Consider the following 20,288-nt stretch of genomic DNA (forward strand, 5'->3'; position numbering starts at 1 on the left):
ATAATAAATTTTATTTCAAACACTACAATAAACTTAGATTTATAATTTTATTTATATAAATTAGCAATTTTTAAAATATAATTAATTTAGCTAAGATCAGAACCATTCACCATCGGAGCAACAATAATTTTTAAATAATTATTTTAAATTAATTTCTTAATTTTTAATCAATTAACACGAATACATTTTAAAATTAATGAAATATTAGTTTAAATTTTAATTAAATTTTATTCTTTTAAAATAATTTAAAGTAAAACTTACAGTTATTAATTTTATCGGCAACGTCAATTTGACTTTTTAGGTTATGTTCGTAAGCCGTATTTATAATTAAATTGTCGTGAGGTTGTTGTCGAAATAGTGTAAATTTGGGAGGAAGATGATTAACGGCAACGCAAAAATGGACGACGATATTGTTACTCAGGAACGGAACTATTTTTTACAAGTTTTAAAAACGTTTGACAATTACAAGTAAGTTATAATCCTTAAATGGTCTTAATTAGGTTAAAATAAACAAGTTTTTAGATGTAGTTTTTACCGTATTTTATCATTTATATCAAAATTAATGAGAAGAAATGGTTACTTAATTGAGAATGATGTTGCATAAGCCTTTTTGTGACCTTGTTTATATCTAAATTTTTTTAATTTGTTTTAGAAAACAATCTCTTTTAAGGATAGAATATAAAGAAAAATGTTTATCAGCTCTCCCATCTCAACACCAAACATGGTTGGAAAAGTACAAAAATGATTTAGACAATATTAAAAGTTGTATTGATAAAAACGCGGATTATATTCCGATCGTTGTACAACATGCGAAAAACATTTTTGAAAACCTTTACACATCGGATAACTCAGGTTCTCATCAAAAGTCTTCTGTGGGTACTTTATCGGAAGGTCTAGATAAAGTTCAGTCGGTTTTTAAACAATTAATGCGTGATTGGAGTTCGTTGGGGGCGAAGGAAAGAGAGGAATGTTATAGTCCGGTAATTAATGAGATTGAACTTCAATTTCCAGAGGATAAAGTTGATAGACGAGACATTGAAATCTTAGTCCCCGGTGCTGGATTGGGACGTCTTGCCTTTGAAATAGCTAAAAGAAAATTTAATTGTCAAGGAAACGAATTTAATATGTTTATGTTAATCGTTTCTTTCCATGTTTTAAATCATTGTAAAAAAATTGATGAATTCGAAGTATTCCCTTGGATTCATCAGTATTGTAATAATTTATCGGTAGAAACTCAAATGTTAAGCGTAAGGTAATTATTTTTAAAAAAACATTTCAAATTTTATTACAAAGAAATTATTAGATTTCCAGATATAATAACATCTTTAGATAAATCATCTCAATTTTCAATGACAGCAGGTGATTTCTTAGAAGTTTACACAGAACCCGATGTTTTTGATTGTGTTGCAACATGTTTTTTTATTGATTGTGCATCGAATATTGTCGAATTTCTCGAGACCATTTACACTATTTTAAAACCAAATGGAGTTTGGATTAATTTGGGACCTTTACTCTATCATTATTCTTATATGAAAAATGAGAAAAGTATAGAGCCAAGTTTTGAGGTACTCTGTGAAGTGATTAAAAAGGTTGGGTTTGTGATGGAAAAGTGTCAAACTGGATTGAAAACGAGATATTGCCAGAATCCTCAGGCTATGTTACAATACGAATATGATAGTGTGTTTTTTGTGTGTCGAAAACCTATGTTAAATGGAAATCATTTTATGGGGGATCTACAAAATGAGATTGCGGATGCGTTTAATGGTGATAAAAAATGGGATTAATATTTGTTTCTTTTTCTGTTTAATGTTTATGAGGATATTAAAGAAAACAAAGTTAAATTATTAAGGATTTAGTTTACTATTTTAAGGTAGTTAATATGAAAATGATATGAACTAGGTTAATTTTTTATAATTAGGTTTATTATAGGTTGTTTATTGTTGTAAACATCTTATACTCAATAAATAATAAGTGGCAAGTTCATAGGGGTATTTAAATTAACAAATTATAAATAAGTACTTGTTCAAATCATTTTAATAATTAAGTAAGACTTTCTTTATGAGAATAAGAATTTTTTATTTCAAAAATGTAACTTTCTACTAGTGGATACATTTGGCCATTTGACTTAGTACTCCACCATTTACAGGAATTAATATGTCTTTTAGGTGTTGGACACTGCAGATAATAATCAAGTACAACCCCAATAGGACTTTTTTTCATTGAATACAACTTTATTTATATCAGGTTTGTCATTAGCAACCTCATTGTAACAATTCCAATACAATATATAAAATCTCTTGTTGCAGTTTCCTCTAGTTTTCTTCTCTTTGCTTGTAATTCATCATCACATTAATTACTAACAGAACTGTCGCTGTTATCACTTTCGATTATTAATTAAAGTATCCTCTTTTTAATGCAAAACGTCGTTTTGAAAAATCACTTTCAGTTCTTGAGAAATAAATTTTTGAAATGATCGAATTTTGCAATTTTCGCAAAATTCGTATAAAATCCATTTCTTGCAATATGAGTTTGAAAATTTCTCAAAATGTTAATAAGAGTCTACTCTTTCCAATGAATCAACATGATTTGAAAAATAACTTTTAGTTTTTGAAAAAACAATATTTGAATTTTCGATGTTGCAATAATTTTCATCGATAACTATCAAAATTCGCTATAAAATTAATTTCTTGAAGGATCCTTGTGGAAATATCACCAATTATTAATTAAAGTACCCTCTTTTTAATGCAAAAACCCGTTTTAAAAAATCATTTTTACTTCTTGAGAAATAAATTTTTGAAGTAAGACTTTTTTTTTGAATTTTGCAATCTTCGCCGATTAAGTTCTAAAAATTCGTATAAAATCCATTTCTTGGAAAATGAGTTTGAAAATTTCTCAAAATGTTAATAAAAGTCTACTCTTTCCAATGAATCAACATGATTTGAAAAATAACTTTTAGTTTTTGAAAAAACAATATTTGAATTTTCGATGTTGCAATAATTTTCATCGATAACTTTCAAAATTCGCTATAAAATTAATTTCTTGAAGGAACCTTGTGGAAATATCACCAATTATTAATTAAAGTATCCTATTTTTAATGCTACAAGCCGTTTTGAAAAATCACTTTCAGTTCTTGAGAAATAAATTATTGAAGTGATCGACAATTGTTTCGAATTTTGCAATTTTCGTCGATTTAATTTTAAAAATTCATATAAAATCCATTTCTTGGAATATGAGTTTGAAAACTTCTCAAAGTGTTAATAAGAATGTCGGCTTTCCAGTGAACCAATACGATTTGAAAAATAACGTTTAGTTTTTGAGAAAACAATATTTGAAATTTTGAAAAAATTTTCGATGTTGCAATTTTCATCGATAATTTTCAAAATTCGCTATAAAATTAATTTCTTGAAGGAACCTTGTGGAAATATCACCAATTATTAATTAAGGTATCCTATTTTTAATGCAAAAAGGCCTTTTGAAAAATCATTTTCAGTTCTTGAGAAATAAATTATTGAAATGATCGACAATTGTTTCGAATTTTGCAATTTTTGTCGATTTTTTAAATATTCATATAAAATCCATTTCTTGGAATATGAGTTTGAAAATTTCTCAAAGTGTTAATAAGAGTGTCGGCTTTCCAATGAACCAACACGATTTGAAAAATAACGTTTAGTTTTTGAGAAAACAATATTTGAAATTTTGATAAAATTTTCGATGTTGCAATTATCATCGATAATTTTCAAAATTCGCTATAAAATTAAACATCTTATACTCAATAAATAATAAGTGGCAAGTTCATAGCTCCGTGTTTTGGAGGTTATCATTCCCGTGTGCTTTCGGTATTGTGCTTTGTTTTCGAAAACCTCTTTTATAATGGAATTCCTACATGAATATTTATTAGACAGAGATAAAGATGAGAATATTGTCCAACTCTTAAATTATAAACGACGACCATATATTATAAAAGAAAGACAAAAGTCGAAACCACTTTGAGGAGTTGGACGACCACGTTTTTTGTTAGATTTCGGTTAAAAAGGACACAGTTTTGTTAATCTTGGTTAAATTAAGACGAGATAATACTATATTAGATTATAGATTATATTATAATTTTTTTTAAATTACTACATTATTTATTTTCTATAACATTTTTATATTCGTGTGCCAAATCCATCAGCAAGTTCTTTTCGGTTGTACTAAAATTTGATGATCTTTTCTTTCTCTTGCTTATCCATCACCACAATTATAAGCTTAATTTATTTTTGACGTTATATTTTGATTTTATTGTCATTTCCTTTCACCAAGCAACCAAACTTGTGCTCACATTTTTGTGACAATATCTAATAGGTAAACCCTTAACCAATACTTCAATCTGGTGGGTATCCAAATGTCATATTTATACAAGTGGATAAACGATTCGTCGACGTTATCTATCAGCTATAATTTTAATTGACAGATAAATCGTCTTAACTAGATATTGATAAACCGGCCCTTAGGCCTACTTTTACCACCTCTTGATAAACTCATCCGATAGATAATTACCATGATTACAGCGGTTTTAAGCGCTCTCATTGGCTAAGAGCGCCAATTTATCTATCGGTTAAATTTATCAAGAGGTGGTAAAAGTGGGCCTTAGGCCGTTACTACCATCTTCTGGCTAAGCTATCTAAGGGATTGTTACTATGGTTACGGCTATTTTACGCGCTCTGATTGGCTAGTAGATGGGTTTATCTATAAGATAAATTTAACTAAAAGATGGTAGTAATGGACCTAAAGGTTTTATATTTAGGTAACAGTGGTTGAAAAAATTTTCACTCACTCGTTTCTATGAAAGTCAGCAGAGTGAATGCAAATAACAACTTTCAACACTCGTATCCACGTTAGAAACTGACAATTTCGAAGGTAGGATTGAACAATAGTATATTACAGGACAAGTGGGGAAACTATGATATTTCACTAACGCGTATGTCGGATCCGGAAAGACATACAAGTATAAAATTATTACGATACAAGCATAAAATTAATAAATTGATTAAAATAATTTATACAAATGAAATACTTAATTAAGTTTCCACGTGTGCTGTCCACCGTTTTTTACTTAACATCTGTTACATTTAAACAAAGAGTTGTTCCTTTAAAGGTTTTATATTTAGCTAACATAGGTTGATAAAAATTAGCGTGAGTGAAACAAAATTTCAGTCACTCGTGTCAATTAACAATTTAACACAATTGGTTGTTTACATTTATCAATTAAGAGCATGACAATCAATGACAATGTCAAAAACTGTTGTCGTCGCCGACATGTCGACATGAAATTACTCAGGAATTATCGAATTTTCTCTAAATAGTAGGATTGAACAAAACGCTATACAGCACACGTGGGAAACTTATATTTTCCACTAACTTGTATGTCTTTCAACACTCGCCTTCGGCTCGTGTGGAAATTTGGCATACGCGTTAATGAAAAATCATAGTTTCCTCACTTATACTGTAATATACTATTCTTGAAGGATCCTTGTGGAAATATCACCATTTATTAATTAAAGTATCCTCTTTTTAATACAACAAGCCGTTTTGAAAAATCAATTTGAGTTGTTGAGAAATAAATTTTTGAAATGATCGACAATTTTTTCGAATTTTACAATTTTCGCCGATTCAGACTTAAAAATTCGTATAAAATCCAGTTCTTGGAATATGAGTATGAAAATTTCCCAAAGTGTTAATAAAAGTGTCCTCTTTCTGCGCCATGTTGTATTTGTTAATGAAACTAACTGTTATTTGTACCAGTAACAACCATCCGACTACTACTAACTACATTGCCTATTAAGTTGCCTACATCTATCTATTACAACACTTTTTATTGTAATAATACCAAACATTATGAAAAAAATAAAACAAAAAAACTTCTTAACTCGCTCTTTTTATTAAATTTGAAGTCAAACTAGTTTCGGGGCTACCCCATCCTCAGTGACAATGTCAATAGAAGACTAATATCGTAAAGTGAAGATCATCAAAAGGCAAGTGAAAACATGTATAAAGCTGAAGGCGATATAATGCGGTGTTAATCGTGTACAGCAAATTGATCAAAATAGCGACAGCAAAAATTCACGTTGTATTAAAAAACCCGTTGAAAATTAATCAAATATCCACGTTGACCCTGTAAGAAGCGTGAAGTCTTGTCTCTTCACGCTTCTTACTAACGCTTTAAATAATTCACTTGCAACATGGATCTAAACTCTAATTATGGAAAAAGTTTGAATTGTGGTGAAATTTAAGTAAGGCCAATATGTAAATTTACTTGCAATAAAAAATTAGGTGTGAAGTTTACTTAAATGTGAACTTGTGGTTGATGATTATTTTCAATATACCGTAATAACTATTTTTATGTCTTTCGTCTTTTTCTTTCTCTTAAACCTGTCGGTCTGTTGATTTTGCAGTCATTGTCGAGGGACCTCCTGGAAGGTGAACTACCATTTCTCCTGCCACCTTTTTGGTGAATGGCTTCCTTCTGGTATTCTTGCATTGCTATACGCTGTAGCTTATACTCGCTCATTCTCTTCACATCGCTATTTGCGCGATCGTATAACGTTCTCGAATGTTAATGTTTTTTATTTCGTCTCTTCTCGTTTTGCCTAGGATAGACCAATATAAATTTTCGAGCACAATGTACATTTTGGAGCGATACATCTTCTATTCTTCTTCGTCATTTGAAACGATCAATTGAACACTATTTGTTAAGCTTTAGGGTTGTCAATCGGAAGTAGAATTGAATTTTAATTAATCTTATTATGAAAAGTTGTTCTGATCTCTATGATCTCACTCACCAGCGCTAGGCAGTTGCTCAGTCCTATATGACCACTTTGTTTTTGGAATATGTTTTGATAATTGTACGATTACAAGTTTTTTAAGTTTTTGGCATTCGCAAATCGTAGTCAAAACGACATAATATGTCATTTTTGTTAGGATAAGGGAATGTTTATAGTGTTCTTGCATTTACATTAAGTAGTTAGAAGTTATCATGTTTAACAATGTGAAGTTATTTTTGAAAATTGAGTGTTTTTTTTAATTCAATCATTTACTATCACATTCTTCTCTCACATCTAAAACACTTTTGTAACTAGAAATGTTACATTTCTTTCTGATACAATGCGCTAGCGGACTTAAATATTCATCAGGAACATTCTCATCATTTTCTGTTTTTGTGAAACAACTTATTAGAAATCCAAGAATTAATACCGTACAACTACCAATTACAGGAAATAAAAAATGTGGTAATTTGAATATGGACGATACATTTTCATTTTGTGATTGATTATGTTTTACATTTGAAACATTTTCAAAAGTAATTCCACAATTATTCGTGTAAAGTGGAAGTGTTGGAAATTTAACCAAACCTTGCATTTGATACCATTGAGAAGTTATAACGAGCCATCCCATAAAAATTAATGATATCAATCCTCCATAAAAAGCACCCTAAATTTCAATATTTCATCATAATACATAAATGAGACGATAAATACACTTACTTTTGCGTTTATTTTTGTTATAAAGAGTCCAGCAATAAATAATCCAGCCATAGGCCCATTTGTTAACGCAATAAAGCTAACAAAAACTGGAAAAATATTGTTTTCTAAATATTTTACCATGTATGCACACGATATACATAAAATTCCAAAAATCAACACTAACAGTTTCAAACAAATAGTTTCATATTTTTCGATCACATTTTTTGATAAATACGGTTTTAAAAAATCAGAATAAACGGTAGCAGTTACACTGTTTAATCCAGACGATAAAGTGCTTAAACTTGCGCTAATAATACCAGATACAAAAAGACCAGCTAAACCCGAAAATCGTATTTCTGGATCCATGATGTAATGTGTTAATAATTGGTCTGGCTTTCTAATTTTTTTAGATATCAGTGGGTCACAATAAACATACTGATGTAAAGGTATAATACCGCTGAAAGCTGAAAGTGTAAATATCAGCATTATTCCAACGAAAGCAATGGAACATGCCCTAAAAATGTTTCTTAAAATATTATCTTTCACAATTTAATTTGTTTTTTACCATTTTACATCACTATACTTTTTTAATGATAAATACTTTTGAATAGATCCTTGACCAAAACCCATCAATCCAAGAATTTGAAAGTAACAACCTCCAATAGCAATCCATAATGTATCTCGTTTAGTTGGGTCTAAATCTAATCTAAAAAATGGTAACATATTTTTTTTTTTTAATTTTGATTAGAAAAGGAAATCATACACTATTTTTAATCTCTCCGTATCACTCGCAGTTTTAAAAATATTCCAAATTCCCAGCCTAACAAAACCAACAAGTACTGCCCCAAATAGACATATCAGCATGAATAACAATTGTAACGCGTCTGTCCATATAACAGCTTTTATACCGCCAAATAGAGTATAAATGATACATAAGCTATTTAAAGAATATGTTATTACGTAAACGTTTATGTTGCTTACTAAAATTATGCTTACTGGTTAAAAGGTATATTTCAAAGATGATTTATTTACCATAAGAAACTATTAATGCTGGTATATAAGTGATGATTGGAAAACTGACAATTATTTGTACAGCAAATATAAACGATGATAATAATTTAACTTTTCTGTCAAATCTTAATTCAAGATAAGTGTAAATGCTCGTAAGTTGTAATTTGTAAAAGACGGGGAAAATTAAGAAATAAGTTGTTAAACCAACAAGTGGTGAAGTGATGATGCTACCTACAAAACTATTTATGCCATAGTAGTAAATTTCTGTTGGAATGGTTATAATTTGAATAGATATTGCTCTGCAAATAAAAAAAATTGTTAATATAAAACAACGATTGTAGACGTTTAATGTTAGTGATATATTCTTGTATGAAAGAATTCTCCATCTGTGTGGAGAATTAATAATAAATAATCTTACCCAGATATAATTGAAAAGGCAACAACAAAAAGATTCATACTTCGCCCACCATGTAAATATTCTTCGGCCGTATTCTGCTTTTTAAATATCGAATAAAATGCTCCCACTAAAAATGTTAAAAGTAACGTTAAAATAAAGATTGCGTAATCTATTTTCTGAAATGAAATTGTAACCATTTTGGTTAAACGAAATGTTCGTTAACATAAGTAATAATCAACTCTATATATAGAAATGGAAGAAAAATCCATAGTTTTCAAATTTAAAAATTCCTCGGATTCTTTTAAGGAAAACATGTAATAAATATCAATTAAAACATACTACTACTCGTTAAAATATTGAGTTACTTTAATGATGGTGATTTTTGTTCCTTATTAGTTAATCTCGATTCTGATTAATCGGTAATAAGTGATAATTTTCATTTTATACAATAATTTTGAAACAGTTATCTTTAATTTTAACTAAAAATATTCGTTGTAATATAAGGTGTTTCTAAATTGATACTGATTTTCAGCAAAAATTAAGGGGGTCTTTCATATAACTTTTTGTTCAAACCCCTTCCCCACTCAGCTACAGCCCTCTAAAGTTAGGGGAAAAATTGTTTTTATTTAATAAATCCACTATGGAGGAGTTTAGAAGAATCAAATTAGGCAGATAACCATTACTAATAAAATGACACTTTTCGACGATTTTTATAATCCTAAATGTTATAAATGATATCCCCAGTGTCCTTTTTGGTTATTCTGTGGCACAACTTCACACTGCCTCCAGTGCGCATCCATGCCTGTGTGCGTTTTCTCTGAATGGGGCGCTATGTGTCGAATTGTATGAATGTTTCTTTTATATCTTATTATTTCAATGCCATTATGTTGTATTTTATTGTCCTAAGATTCCTTTCATTCTTCACGTTAAATATTCAAACTATTATTAAATTCGCTTCCACAAGATAGTGATCTGAATTAATTCGCCCCTCTATAAAATCTCACATCCATAATATTTGTGGCATGTTGTACATCTATTAGAACATGATCCTGTTATCATTGCTACCTTCGTGGAGACTCTATTTCCAGTAGTTGACCTGTAAAAATCTTTCTGGCCGATCTTTGCGTACATATTCCCTATAATTATTTTTACATCATACTCTTGGCATTTGTTGTATACTGCCTTTAACTGTCCATAATTCTTCCTGTCCTTCATCACTATCTTCTTCCATAGGTGCCTTCCATGTATACTAATAATTGAGTAATTGAAGAACATTCCCCTTATTCTGATCACGCCGATCCTGGAGTCGACCATCTCTAAGGCAATTACCAAGTCCTTTTACCTACAATTAAGATAACACCAAAGGAGTAAAGTATTGTGACAGCTGTAATAGATATAATAGATGTCCAGCTTTCTCCAGTATACTTTTACCTGTCCATCTTATTTTGGTAGTGCCGCACCGTCTATTTTATACTTTTCCAGGGTATTCTCTAGTAGAGCTTTTAGAGCACTAGCCCTGTACAGGTTTGTTACGTTCCAAGTATATATAGCAATCTCTTTAACTGAATTTGTCTCCCAAGTCGTGGTCTAAAAGTCCGTTCGGATGATTCAAGTCTGATTCAGACTTGGAGGATCAGGGACTTTTCTGTAGGGGTTACCGTACCTTACCCATAGGGCACGGATTTAAGGCACCGGACACACACTTTTCGCCCAGTCCATTCTGGATCAGACTTATCGGTTTCGATTTGCAGGTCAAACAGTAAGTTTCATTGTGAAAGACAAAACAGATTGTTTGAAATCAGATAACATGCTAAGAAAACTGGGAGATGGTCCTTATGATTGTATTGTGCGTGATGATGAAGAACATTGATAACAAAGATACCTGTAGACGTTGGAGTAAAGAACAAATAAAGGACATTGACTTGTTACGGCCAGTTTTGATAAAATTTTATAACTCTTACTTGAGAGGAATAAAGTTGCTAGACGTGGTTCTCGGCAAATATGCGATTAGAGATTGGACAGGAAAGTAATCTGTGATTGCAATTGTTCACTTTGTAGATTGTGTCGCTGCAGTTTCTTGGGTAGAGTATAGACGGGAGGCTAAAGTTAAGGGTGAAACTCCGTGTCAGTACATTGAATTCAAACTGTAGCCAGCAAAAACTGTAATTTATGTTGTTTAAATAGTTAAGTATGACAGTAGGGAAAACCTAACATTTTCAACCACCAAAGATGGTGTAAACATTATGTTAGAAGAAATGTAAGCCAAGCAGTTGGCATTCATTTCATTTCCTAATAATATTGCAAGCAGTAGAATAGTTAATGACATCTGTGAAACCATCATAGGACAGATTAATAAATTCTACTAATAAAGTGACCACGCAAGATGTGTTGACTGAGATTTGTCAGATTCCTCTTTAGTGAAATATTTACTAAAGGTCGAAATTTAGTGCAAGATTATACTAATACTTACTTGTTTAAGTTTAGAATCGTGTTAAAATTGGTGGATGCCTTATCTTATCTGGCTTACTTTAAAAATAATCACGTATTTTTGAAATCTATTGAAATCAAACGTATTTAAAATCTTGAAAATGTTTGACTGAGTTTGTAATATAGAGTTTGTTCCTAAAATAATTTAAAAAAAAATGTTAAGAGTTTTAGTTAATTCTTGGAAACCTTTAAAATCAATTACAGTTTTTAAGTACTTATGATTTGTGAGTGTTATCTAATTTATGAGTGTTATCGAAGTTACTACACAGATATTTTTTTGAAAATCTATTATTTGTGTTGTTATTCCAATTGCGATATTTCAAAGAATAGAGTGCTATTGCTAAATGAGATAAATGTATTTTTTAATAAAATCATTTAGTATATAAGAGTAACGACAAGGTAAGACAATCATAATTCACTAGTTTTACTAAATTTTCCTGTAAGGTAAGACACAATTCGACTTTTTTAATTAAAAAGTTTTTGTAATTACACAAGTTTTAATTATCTTTTCACAGATGAAACACATTTTGTTTGTTCTTGTGGTGGTGGCCAGCAGTACGGCCATGTCAAGGCCTAACAGCAATCTTCAACATGATCTTGAAGACATTGTTGCGACCATTCCAATGTCTGACATCGGATCTATTGTTCGCAAAAATGTCGAAAAAGATGGCGAATTTCTGAAAGTCCTCAAATATATGCAAGGAGATGAATTAAGCCATCTTGTCGATACCGTTTCCAACAACCCTATATGGCAAGCATTCAAACTTTACATGGAAGGCGTTGGAATTAACATTGATGGTGTTATACAACATCTCTCCGATCTCATCGTTAGTATTGATATTCCCAGAAACTCCAAAGTCAGAGAATTTTCCGATGAAGATTTACAAATTGTTGATCTATCAGCTACTCTTACTTGCTTAATCGAAAAGCTAAGTGCTAGCCCTAGCTTTCAAGATTTCTTGAAAAAAATTACCAGCGATAAAGTTCGTGTTATGATAGCAAAAATACGTGCATTGGATGAAGTTCAACGCATTGTGGAAGATTTTCGTCAAATAGGAATCGATTTTGGCAAAGTGATCGATTTGATTTACGGCCTTTTGGGATGGACTAGGAAAATAGTAAATAGAGATTATCGATCTGAGATCCAAAACGCAATATTATCTAAAAGTGCTATTAATTACATAAATACTGAAAACGCTACCGAATTCTTAGAAATTCTCAAGTATTTGCAAGGAAACGAATTTAAAAGTTTTCTTGAACGCTCAAATTTGTTGCAAAGGTGGAAATTTTGTATACATTTGTGGGTTATTAATTTCTGTATTGGAAGTTGAACGTAAAGATATTAAGATAAAGATTTATTTCACAATTTTTTATATATTTCTGCACATACTTTACCCTCATGGTAGAGTTAGAGAAGAAGTCGTTTTAAGTATTTATTGTTAATTATTATATATTATAATTCTACGGAAATAAATGGTTTATTTTCTATGTTAATTTTCGCAGTTTCTTTATTTTATTACAATTTTCTGTAGGTGGTTGTTCTTGGAATTAATATAGAGTTAGTAAATCGATACCTTAGCTCTTTAGCATAATCATAAAAGTTATAAATTTGATCAATATTTAATAGATTTTCTCAAAGGTAAGTTTGACAGTGAACAGTAGATTTCATTTTGTATGGTAGAATTAAATGAATTTGCAAGGGTCAGTCAATTACAATGTATCAACATACTTATTGAGAAAACTATAGAATACAACCGATCTTCAAACTTGATCTTTGTCGACATTTACAAAGCATTCGATACTATAGAGTTGGTCTCAATTTTACAAGCAGTAAAGGAATAAAGAATTGACCAAAGATACCCAATATTATTTACAATATTTACAAAAATGTAACAACCGCAATCAACTTACACAGTATGACTAAGAAAATTAAAATAGAAAGAAGAACTCTGTCTATGTCTCCAAAACTGTTAATCGATTCTTCATCGTACAATGTGTCTTTGACATCAGCCATGTCTCATAATCATTACAATAATATATTCGTTGTTTGTTGCGGACTAAGGAGTGAATATATTATATTATATATTTCTCTTCAGCAGTTTTTTTTAGCACTCAATCAGAATCCTATAAAAGTTGATGAGAGATTTGGCACCATGAAGCAACTTGGACACTAAATGATTTCGCAATGGTTTTACTATGACCAGTTCTAATGCTCAAGTCAGTTCAAATTCTACAGTAAAAACAAGATGATGAATAGGAAAAGTTATTCGAGGCAAATTTCCAGCAAGATGGTGAGATGTAGGAAAGATTCATGAAGACTCGGGACCCTTCGAGTGTACTCGGTCAAGGGCTCGGGTCGGTCGATAGAAGCAGATGAGAGAAGAAGTAGAGGAGCAGAAGTTAGAATACGACAAGCAAAGAGTAAAAAGTGTAGTGTTGAAGGTGGTGAAATTAGTTAATCATATGAAAGTTTAAATGTTAATATTAATAATAAATTAATTAAGAACAAGTAGGGTTTTGGTGGTTTATTCAAACAAAATTTTACATATATAAAAATTGTGATTACTTATGGGAGCTTTGCTCCACATGAAACGAAGGCGCACTGTTACGTATCAAATCGAACTCCTTAAACGAAATTAAATGAAACCTTTAACTCCTTAAATGAATGCTATGGTTTAGAGCTCGCAGGTTCCTTTCTTATTAGAATCATAACCAAAACCCAACTAAAACAAAATACTACGAGAAAAAATTCTAAGCTCGCGTGCTTAAAACATTTCAATGCTAAACGAAATACTACAATATAAAATCAAACAAATGTTTTTTTAGTCCACCCTAACAGGCGTAAACAACAGGCGACAAGTTGATACCTTTGTCAACTTTAATTTCTTCGCCCATAGCGTAAGTTTCTACACTAGAAACTTTTTCTATGGTTGCAACTGCGTCTTCATGATCAGGTTGGAGGTTTCTGTTGGGGTTTGGCATGCCTGAGCTTGAGGCCACCACGACAAGAAGGACCAGAATGAATTTCATCTGTAATGAGACAATTAAAATTTGTAAAATTAAAGAAACTTCATAAATACAAAAGATACGTCTTACCTTGTAAAAGATTGATGAAAAGATTGATGATTTTCATGCATTTATATACTAGTAAATTTTATTAAAAAACAATAAACAAAAAAAAGCAATCGTGTTAGATTCTGTTAAGTAATGAACAAATAGTTTTCGCGAAAACACTTACGTTTTTGAATGGTTTGAGTGGTTCGCTATCTAATAGTTACATTTTTTGAAATACGATAATTTTAAAATCAATTGTTCATAACTATCGAGGTTTATTAAAAAATACAACATCTTCTTAAACATTTTAATAAAAGAGGAAGTTTGAGTTTCATTCTTTGCTTTTGCATTGAGTATTCATAATTATGTTGTCTCTACAATTTTAGTGCTTCATTAAAATATGTTGTAAGACTGAAAGAAGTCAAAATTTTTAACATCTTGAAATCTTTGTAGCCGTAATGCTTTCAGTTAATATCTTTGTGTGTATCCGAAATCAACGAGCCAGCGACCTATGCATAATAATCATTGCCTCTGGTACTAGTAGCTGCGAAATCATCTAACTTCCTAGTTGCTTCATTCTGCACAATCTCGCATCCATCTTCTATAGGATGCTGATCGAGTGTTAAAGAAAACTGCTGAAGACAAATATAATATTTTCACTCCTCGGTTCGCAACGAATAACTTGGTATACCCCAAATTAGATATCCCAACATATTCCGAATATATTATTGCGATGATTATTGGACATGGCCGATGTCACGGACGCATTGTATGATGATTGTAACTGCATAGCATTTAGCTCGGCAAAAAATTCCATTTCATGGCAATACCAAACATATAGAGGCTAAACCGGGTAAGATAATGTCCCTGCAGTCGCTTAAGAAATTTACACATCCAGAAAATAATTATCAACAGAATGGAGTTCAGGAAGTGTAGTACCTGCTATAAGAAATAAATTCTGCCTAAGATTTATACACACACTCCAAAGAAAGTCATTAAGTATTCAATCCATCCCTGGTGTTAGAACTGATTTGGACAAGCAAGATAATGATACCACATAATGGCCACGAGTCCTCTTCTATCTCGTCATCACTCATGATGCCCGTGGTATAAGACTATTATATAATTAACCCGAAGAGGACATCCGATTCCATCCATACTACTCGTCGTTGAAGTAGTGTTCAAGTTTTCGTGCCTCTTTATGAAGAGGGTTAAAAGGTCGGTTATATTCTATAGCTTTCTCAATAAGGGTGTTGATACGTTGTAATTGTTCATTAGTTCCTCCAGAACGAAACCAGCTTGCTCTCGCGGCTGGTAAAGATCTCTATTTTTAGGTTCGAGTTAAGGTTATATCTCGAATTTAGTCTTGTAGACAGTATTTTATGTATCAGAGAAATGTAATAAAATATGGAGATCAGTGTAACAAAAGTAACTAACATCTCCGCCAATGCGATCGCCTCCCGATAAATCTATCGCAATTGGTTCTGTTACCTAACCCGAACAAATCAAGTATTGATTATCATGAATAATGTCACTGGTTGATTTCGGATACACACAAAGCCGTTAAACGAAAACATTACTTTAACAAAGATTTCAACGATTTTGTTAAACATTTTGATTTCTTTTAGTCTTATAACATTTTTTAATGAAGCACTAAAATCGTAGATACAACATAATTATGTATATTAAATGTAAAATTAAGAATTTAAACTTAGATACGGCTGTTTTATTAAATTGGTTTTGTTATTTATTGTTATGTTGTTATTTTTTAATCTCGATAATCATGAACAATTGATTTTGGTCGATTATTAATACCATTCAAAAACGTAAGTGTTTTCGAGAAAATTGTTCAATTCTCGTAATATAATCTAATTCGACTGTTTTTTTCTTGTTTATGATAACTATGTTTTTTAATCAAATTTTCTAGTATATAAAGGAAACGGCATGTTATGAAAATCATCAATCTTTCCATCAACCTTTATAACCTTTTACAAGGTAAGACTTAACTTTTGTATTTAAGAAGTATTTTTAATTTTGCAAATTTTAATTGCCTCATTACAGATGAAATTCACTTTGCTCCTTTTTGTCGTGGTGGCCACAAGTTCGGGCATGCCAAGCCCGAACAAAAATCTCCAACATGATCTTGAAGACATTATTGCAACCATCCCATCGTCTGAAATTAGAGCTATTTTTCAGAAGTACGCCGAAAACAATGCTGAATTCCAAGAAATCGTTAAATACTTAAGAGCACCCGAATGGAGTATTCTTGTCGATAGCGTTGCTAATAGCCCTAAATGGCAAACATTCAAAATTTACATGGACAGTGTCGGAGTTGATATTGACATTATTATTCAATACCTTCTTGATCTTGTCGCTAGCGTTGATGCTTCCAAAAACTTCAACAACGTTAATATGTGCAGTGTAAGAGAATTTATGGATGAAGTTTTGCAAACTCTTGACCTACCAACTACTGTTGCCATTTTAAATGAGAAATTAATTACTAGTCCGGATTTCAAAGACTTCTTAGAAAAAATTGCTAGTGGAGAAACTCACGCTATGGTCGAAGAAATTCGTCTAATGGATGAAGTTCAACGCATAGTCGGACGTCTTCGCCAAATAGGAATTAACGTTGACAAGGTTATCAACTTGACTTATAGCCTGTTAGGGTGGACTAAGAAAACATTGTCAAGAAGTTACCGATCAGAAATTCAAAGTATGGTAACATCAAACCGCAGTATTAATTACATAAATTCAGATAACGTTGCCGAATTCTTAGAAATTGTCAAGTTTTTGCAAGGAAACGATTTTAAAAGTTTTCTTGAAAAGTCAGCAATTTTGAAAAGTTGGGAGTTATGTGTAAATTTGTGGATTATTAGTTTCTGTGTTGGAAGTTAAACCTTCAATGTTAAATGTTTAATTTTTATTGAAATTGATTGTTTAAATTAAAATTAATATCGTTTATAAAAGAATTTTTTCTTGTATTATATCTCTATATTTCTCTTTTATATCTATATTTCTACACTTACAGAAAGCCCACAGAAGTGGGCAATTTTAAATAACAGAAAGTACTCTCTATTTTACTTACAATACTTGGAAGTACACCTCTACGATTTTATAAGGACTTTTATAATAATCCATTTCTAACTTAATACCTATCCATTATCTCTCGTATAAATATTATCCCCTTTTAATAAATAACCTAGGTTATACTTTTTATCACAATATTGAAATATGAATATCGGAATTGCAATTTGATATTCACGTAAATACATTTGTGATAAGAACTAAATTATGAAAGTTATGTATTAAAAATGTGTATTTTGTTAGGACAAAAAGACGTAAAAGGAAAGGGAATACCAGGTCGGAAAGCGGCAGGTTCGAGCAGAGTCTCGTGGAATGAATTCGCCCATGCACTCATTCAAAATAGAATAAAAAACGTTAACACGTTGATCAACGTTTAAGGAATTAAATAAATCACAACAATCGACGCTTGCCCATGCACCTCGTCCGTCATAATCCGCGCGATCAATCCGTAGGTTAGTAGTCTAATTAAAGTAAAAGACAAATTCTATAACTGCATATGTAATCTCGAGTGATGAAGCGGTGATCCACGTCGTCACCGCATCATGTGTATTTACGTGAATATCAAATTGCAATTCCGATATTCATATTTCAATATTGTGATAAAAAGTATAATCTAGGTTATTTATTAAAAGGGGATAATATTTATGCGAGAGATAATGCATAGGTATTAAGTTAGAAATGGATTATTATAAAAGTCCTTATAAAATCCTAGAGGTGTACTTCCAAGTATTGTAAGTAAAATAGAGAGTACTTTCTGTTATTTAAAATTGCCCACTTCTGTGGGCTTTCTGTAAGTGTAGAAATATAGATATACAGTAATACCCCGTAGATACGCGATAGGTGGGACTGACAGTAGCCGCGTAAATCGAAAATCGTGTAAGTCGAAATTCGATGAATATATATTATAAAATCAAGGATTAATAAACATTAATTTTGTTAAAAAAATGTATGTACAGGATGGTTCCAATTCGATGTCCGAATGGACTATCTCGGAAACTGTAAGAGTTAGAAAAAAAGCAGCTAACATGTCTAGATCTCTATTTTTAAATAAATTCCAATGTCGAAAACCTAAAAGCGCTATCGTTAAAAAACCGCGTAAGTACGGGGACGCGTAAGTCGGGGTCGCGTAAGTCGAGGTTTTACTGTAACAGAGAAATATGTTTGAATACTTATTTATTTCACTAATCATAAATACAAGAAAAAATTCTTTTATAAACGATATTAATTTTAATTTAAACAATCAATTTCAATAAAAATTAAACATTTAACATTGAAGGTTTAACTTCCAACACAGAAACTAATAATCCACAAATTTACACATAACTCCCAACTTTTCAAAATTGCTGACTTTTCAAGAAAACTTTTAAAATCGTTTCCTTGCAAAAACTTGACTATTTCTAAGAATTCGGCAACGTTATATGAATTTATGTAATTAATACTGCGCTTTGATGTTACCATACTTTGAATTTCTGATCGGTAACTTCTTGACAATGTTTTCTTAGTCCACCCTAACAGGCTATAAGTCAAGTTGATAACCTTGTCAACGTTAATTCCCATTTGGCGAAGACTTCCGATTATGCGTTGAACTTCATCCATTAGACGAATTTCTTCGACCATAGCGTGAGTTTCTCCACTAGCAATTTTTTCTAAGAAGTCTTTGAAATCCGGACTAGTAATTAATTTCTCATTTAAAATGGCAACAGTAGTTGGTAGGTCAAGAGTTTGCAAAACTTCATCCATAAATTCTCTTACACTGCGCATATTAACGTTGTTGAAGTTTTTGGAAGCATCAACGCTAGCGACAAGATCAAGAAGGTATTGAATAATAATGTCAATATCAACTCCGACACTATCCATGTAAATTTTGAATGCTTGCCATTTAGGGCTATTAGCAACGCTATCGACAAGAATACTCCATTCGGGTGCTCTTAAGTATTTAACGATTTCTTGGAATTCAGCATTGTTTTCGGCGTACTTCTGAAAAATAGCTCTAATTTCAGACGATGGGATGGTTGCAACAATGTCTTCAAGATCATGTTGGAGATTTTTGTTGGGGCTTGGCATGCCCGAACTTGTGGCCACCACGACAAAAAGGAGCAAAGTGAATTTCATCTGTAATGAGGCAATTAAAATTTGCAAAATTAAAAATACTTCTTAAATACAAAAGTTAAGTCTTACCTTGTAAAAGGTTATAAAGGTTGATGGAAAGATTGATGATTTTCATAACATGCCGTTTCCTTTATATACTAGAAAATTTGATTAAAAAACATAGTTATCATAAACAAGAAAAAACTGGTTTCGTTCTGGAGGAACTAATGAACAATTACAACGTATCAACACCCTTATTGAGAAAGCTATAGAATATAACCGACCTTTTAACCCTCTTCATAAAGAGGCACGAAAACTTGAACACTACTTCAACGACGAGTAGTATGGATGGAATCGGATGTCCTCTTCGGGTTAATTATATAATAGTCTTATACCACGGGCATCATGAGTGATGACGAGATAGAAGAGGAACTAGTGGTCATCATGTGGTATCATTATCTTGCTTGTCCAAATCCGTTCTAACACCAGGTCTGGATTGAATACTTGACTTTCTTTGGAGTGTGTGTATAAATCTTAGGCAGAATTTATTTCTTATAGCAGGTACTACACTTCCTGAACTCCATTCTGTTGATAATTATTTTCTGGATGTGTAAATTTCTTAAGCGACTGCAAGGACATTTTCTTATCCGGTTTAGCCTCTATATGTT

The 20,288-nt window shown here is 31.3% G+C and overlaps 4 protein-coding genes across 4 annotated transcripts; 2 read left to right on the top strand and 2 right to left on the bottom strand.

Annotated features, from left to right (window-relative positions):
- The first annotated feature begins 282 nt into the window (after positions 1-282).
- Positions 283-1,983, top strand: LOC111418804 (carnosine N-methyltransferase). Its single transcript, XM_023051480.2, has 3 exons — positions 283-468; positions 653-1,252; positions 1,304-1,983. The coding sequence occupies exons 1-3, from the start codon at positions 377-379 to the stop codon at positions 1,782-1,784; spliced, it is 1,173 nt and encodes a 390-aa protein (XP_022907248.1). The 5' UTR covers positions 283-376; the 3' UTR covers positions 1,785-1,983.
- A 3,485-nt stretch (positions 1,984-5,468) lies between these two features.
- LOC111418668 (sodium-coupled monocarboxylate transporter 2-like) lies at positions 5,469-9,188 on the bottom strand. The gene is made up of 6 exons (XM_023051295.2): positions 8,929-9,188; positions 8,532-8,809; positions 8,263-8,479; positions 8,065-8,205; positions 7,521-8,013; positions 5,469-7,467 (listed from the first exon to the last, which is right to left on the bottom strand). Exons 1-6 carry the CDS (start codon positions 9,102-9,104, stop codon positions 7,066-7,068), a joined length of 1,707 nt encoding a protein of 568 aa, XP_022907063.2. The 5' UTR covers positions 9,105-9,188; the 3' UTR covers positions 5,469-7,065.
- A 2,901-nt stretch (positions 9,189-12,089) lies between these two features.
- Positions 12,090-18,647, top strand: LOC111418886 (uncharacterized). The gene is made up of 3 exons (XM_071197544.1): positions 12,090-12,512; positions 16,510-17,085; positions 18,489-18,647. The coding sequence occupies exons 1-3, from the start codon at positions 12,090-12,092 to the stop codon at positions 18,645-18,647; spliced, it is 1,158 nt and encodes a 385-aa protein (XP_071053645.1).
- Positions 18,648-18,810: 163 nt separating this feature from the next.
- LOC139430485 (protein G12-like) lies at positions 18,811-19,596 on the bottom strand. The gene has a single exon (XM_071197545.1). It carries the CDS (start codon positions 19,594-19,596, stop codon positions 18,811-18,813), a length of 786 nt encoding a protein of 261 aa, XP_071053646.1.
- Positions 19,597-20,288: the final 692 nt, after the last annotated feature.

Source organism: Onthophagus taurus, chromosome 7, assembly GCF_036711975.1.
Source record: "Onthophagus taurus isolate NC chromosome 7, IU_Otau_3.0, whole genome shotgun sequence".
In the NCBI taxonomy this organism is placed as follows: domain Eukaryota; kingdom Metazoa; phylum Arthropoda; class Insecta; order Coleoptera; family Scarabaeidae; genus Onthophagus; species Onthophagus taurus.

What these genes read in the sequence shown, in the direction of transcription:
- LOC111418804 (XM_023051480.2), top strand. Translation starts at nt 377, where the DNA reads ATGATTAACGGCAACGCAAAAATGGACGACGATATTGTTACTCAGGAA. An exon ending in AAAACGTTTGACAATTACAA is followed by an intron (nt 469 to 652) that starts GTAAGTTATAAT and finishes AATTTGTTTTAG; the next exon opens with AAAACAATCTCTTTTAAGGA. An exon ending in ACTCAAATGTTAAGCGTAAG is followed by an intron (nt 1,253 to 1,303) that starts GTAATTATTTTT and finishes AGAAATTATTAG; the next exon opens with ATTTCCAGATATAATAACAT.
- LOC139430485 (XM_071197545.1), bottom strand. Translation starts at nt 19,596, where the DNA reads ATGCCAAGCCCCAACAAAAATCTCCAACATGATCTTGAAGACATTGTT.
- LOC111418668 (XM_023051295.2), bottom strand. Translation starts at nt 9,104, where the DNA reads ATGGTTACAATTTCATTTCAGAAAATAGATTACGCAATCTTTATTTTA. An exon ending in GCCTTTTCAATTATATCTGG is followed by an intron (nt 8,810 to 8,928) that starts GTAAGATTATTT and finishes TTTTATTTGCAG; the next exon opens with AGCAATATCTATTCAAATTA. An exon ending in ACGGAGAGATTAAAAATAGT is followed by an intron (nt 8,206 to 8,262) that starts GTATGATTTCCT and finishes ACCATTTTTTAG; the next exon opens with ATTAGATTTAGACCCAACTA.
- LOC111418886 (XM_071197544.1), top strand. Translation starts at nt 12,090, where the DNA reads ATGCAAGGAGATGAATTAAGCCATCTTGTCGATACCGTTTCCAACAAC. An exon ending in TGGGATGGACTAGGAAAATA is followed by an intron (nt 12,513 to 16,509) that starts GTAAATAGAGAT and finishes GCCTCATTACAG; the next exon opens with ATGAAATTCACTTTGCTCCT. An exon ending in TAGGAATTAACGTTGACAAG is followed by an intron (nt 17,086 to 18,488) that starts GTTATCAACTTG and finishes ATGTATGTACAG; the next exon opens with GATGGTTCCAATTCGATGTC.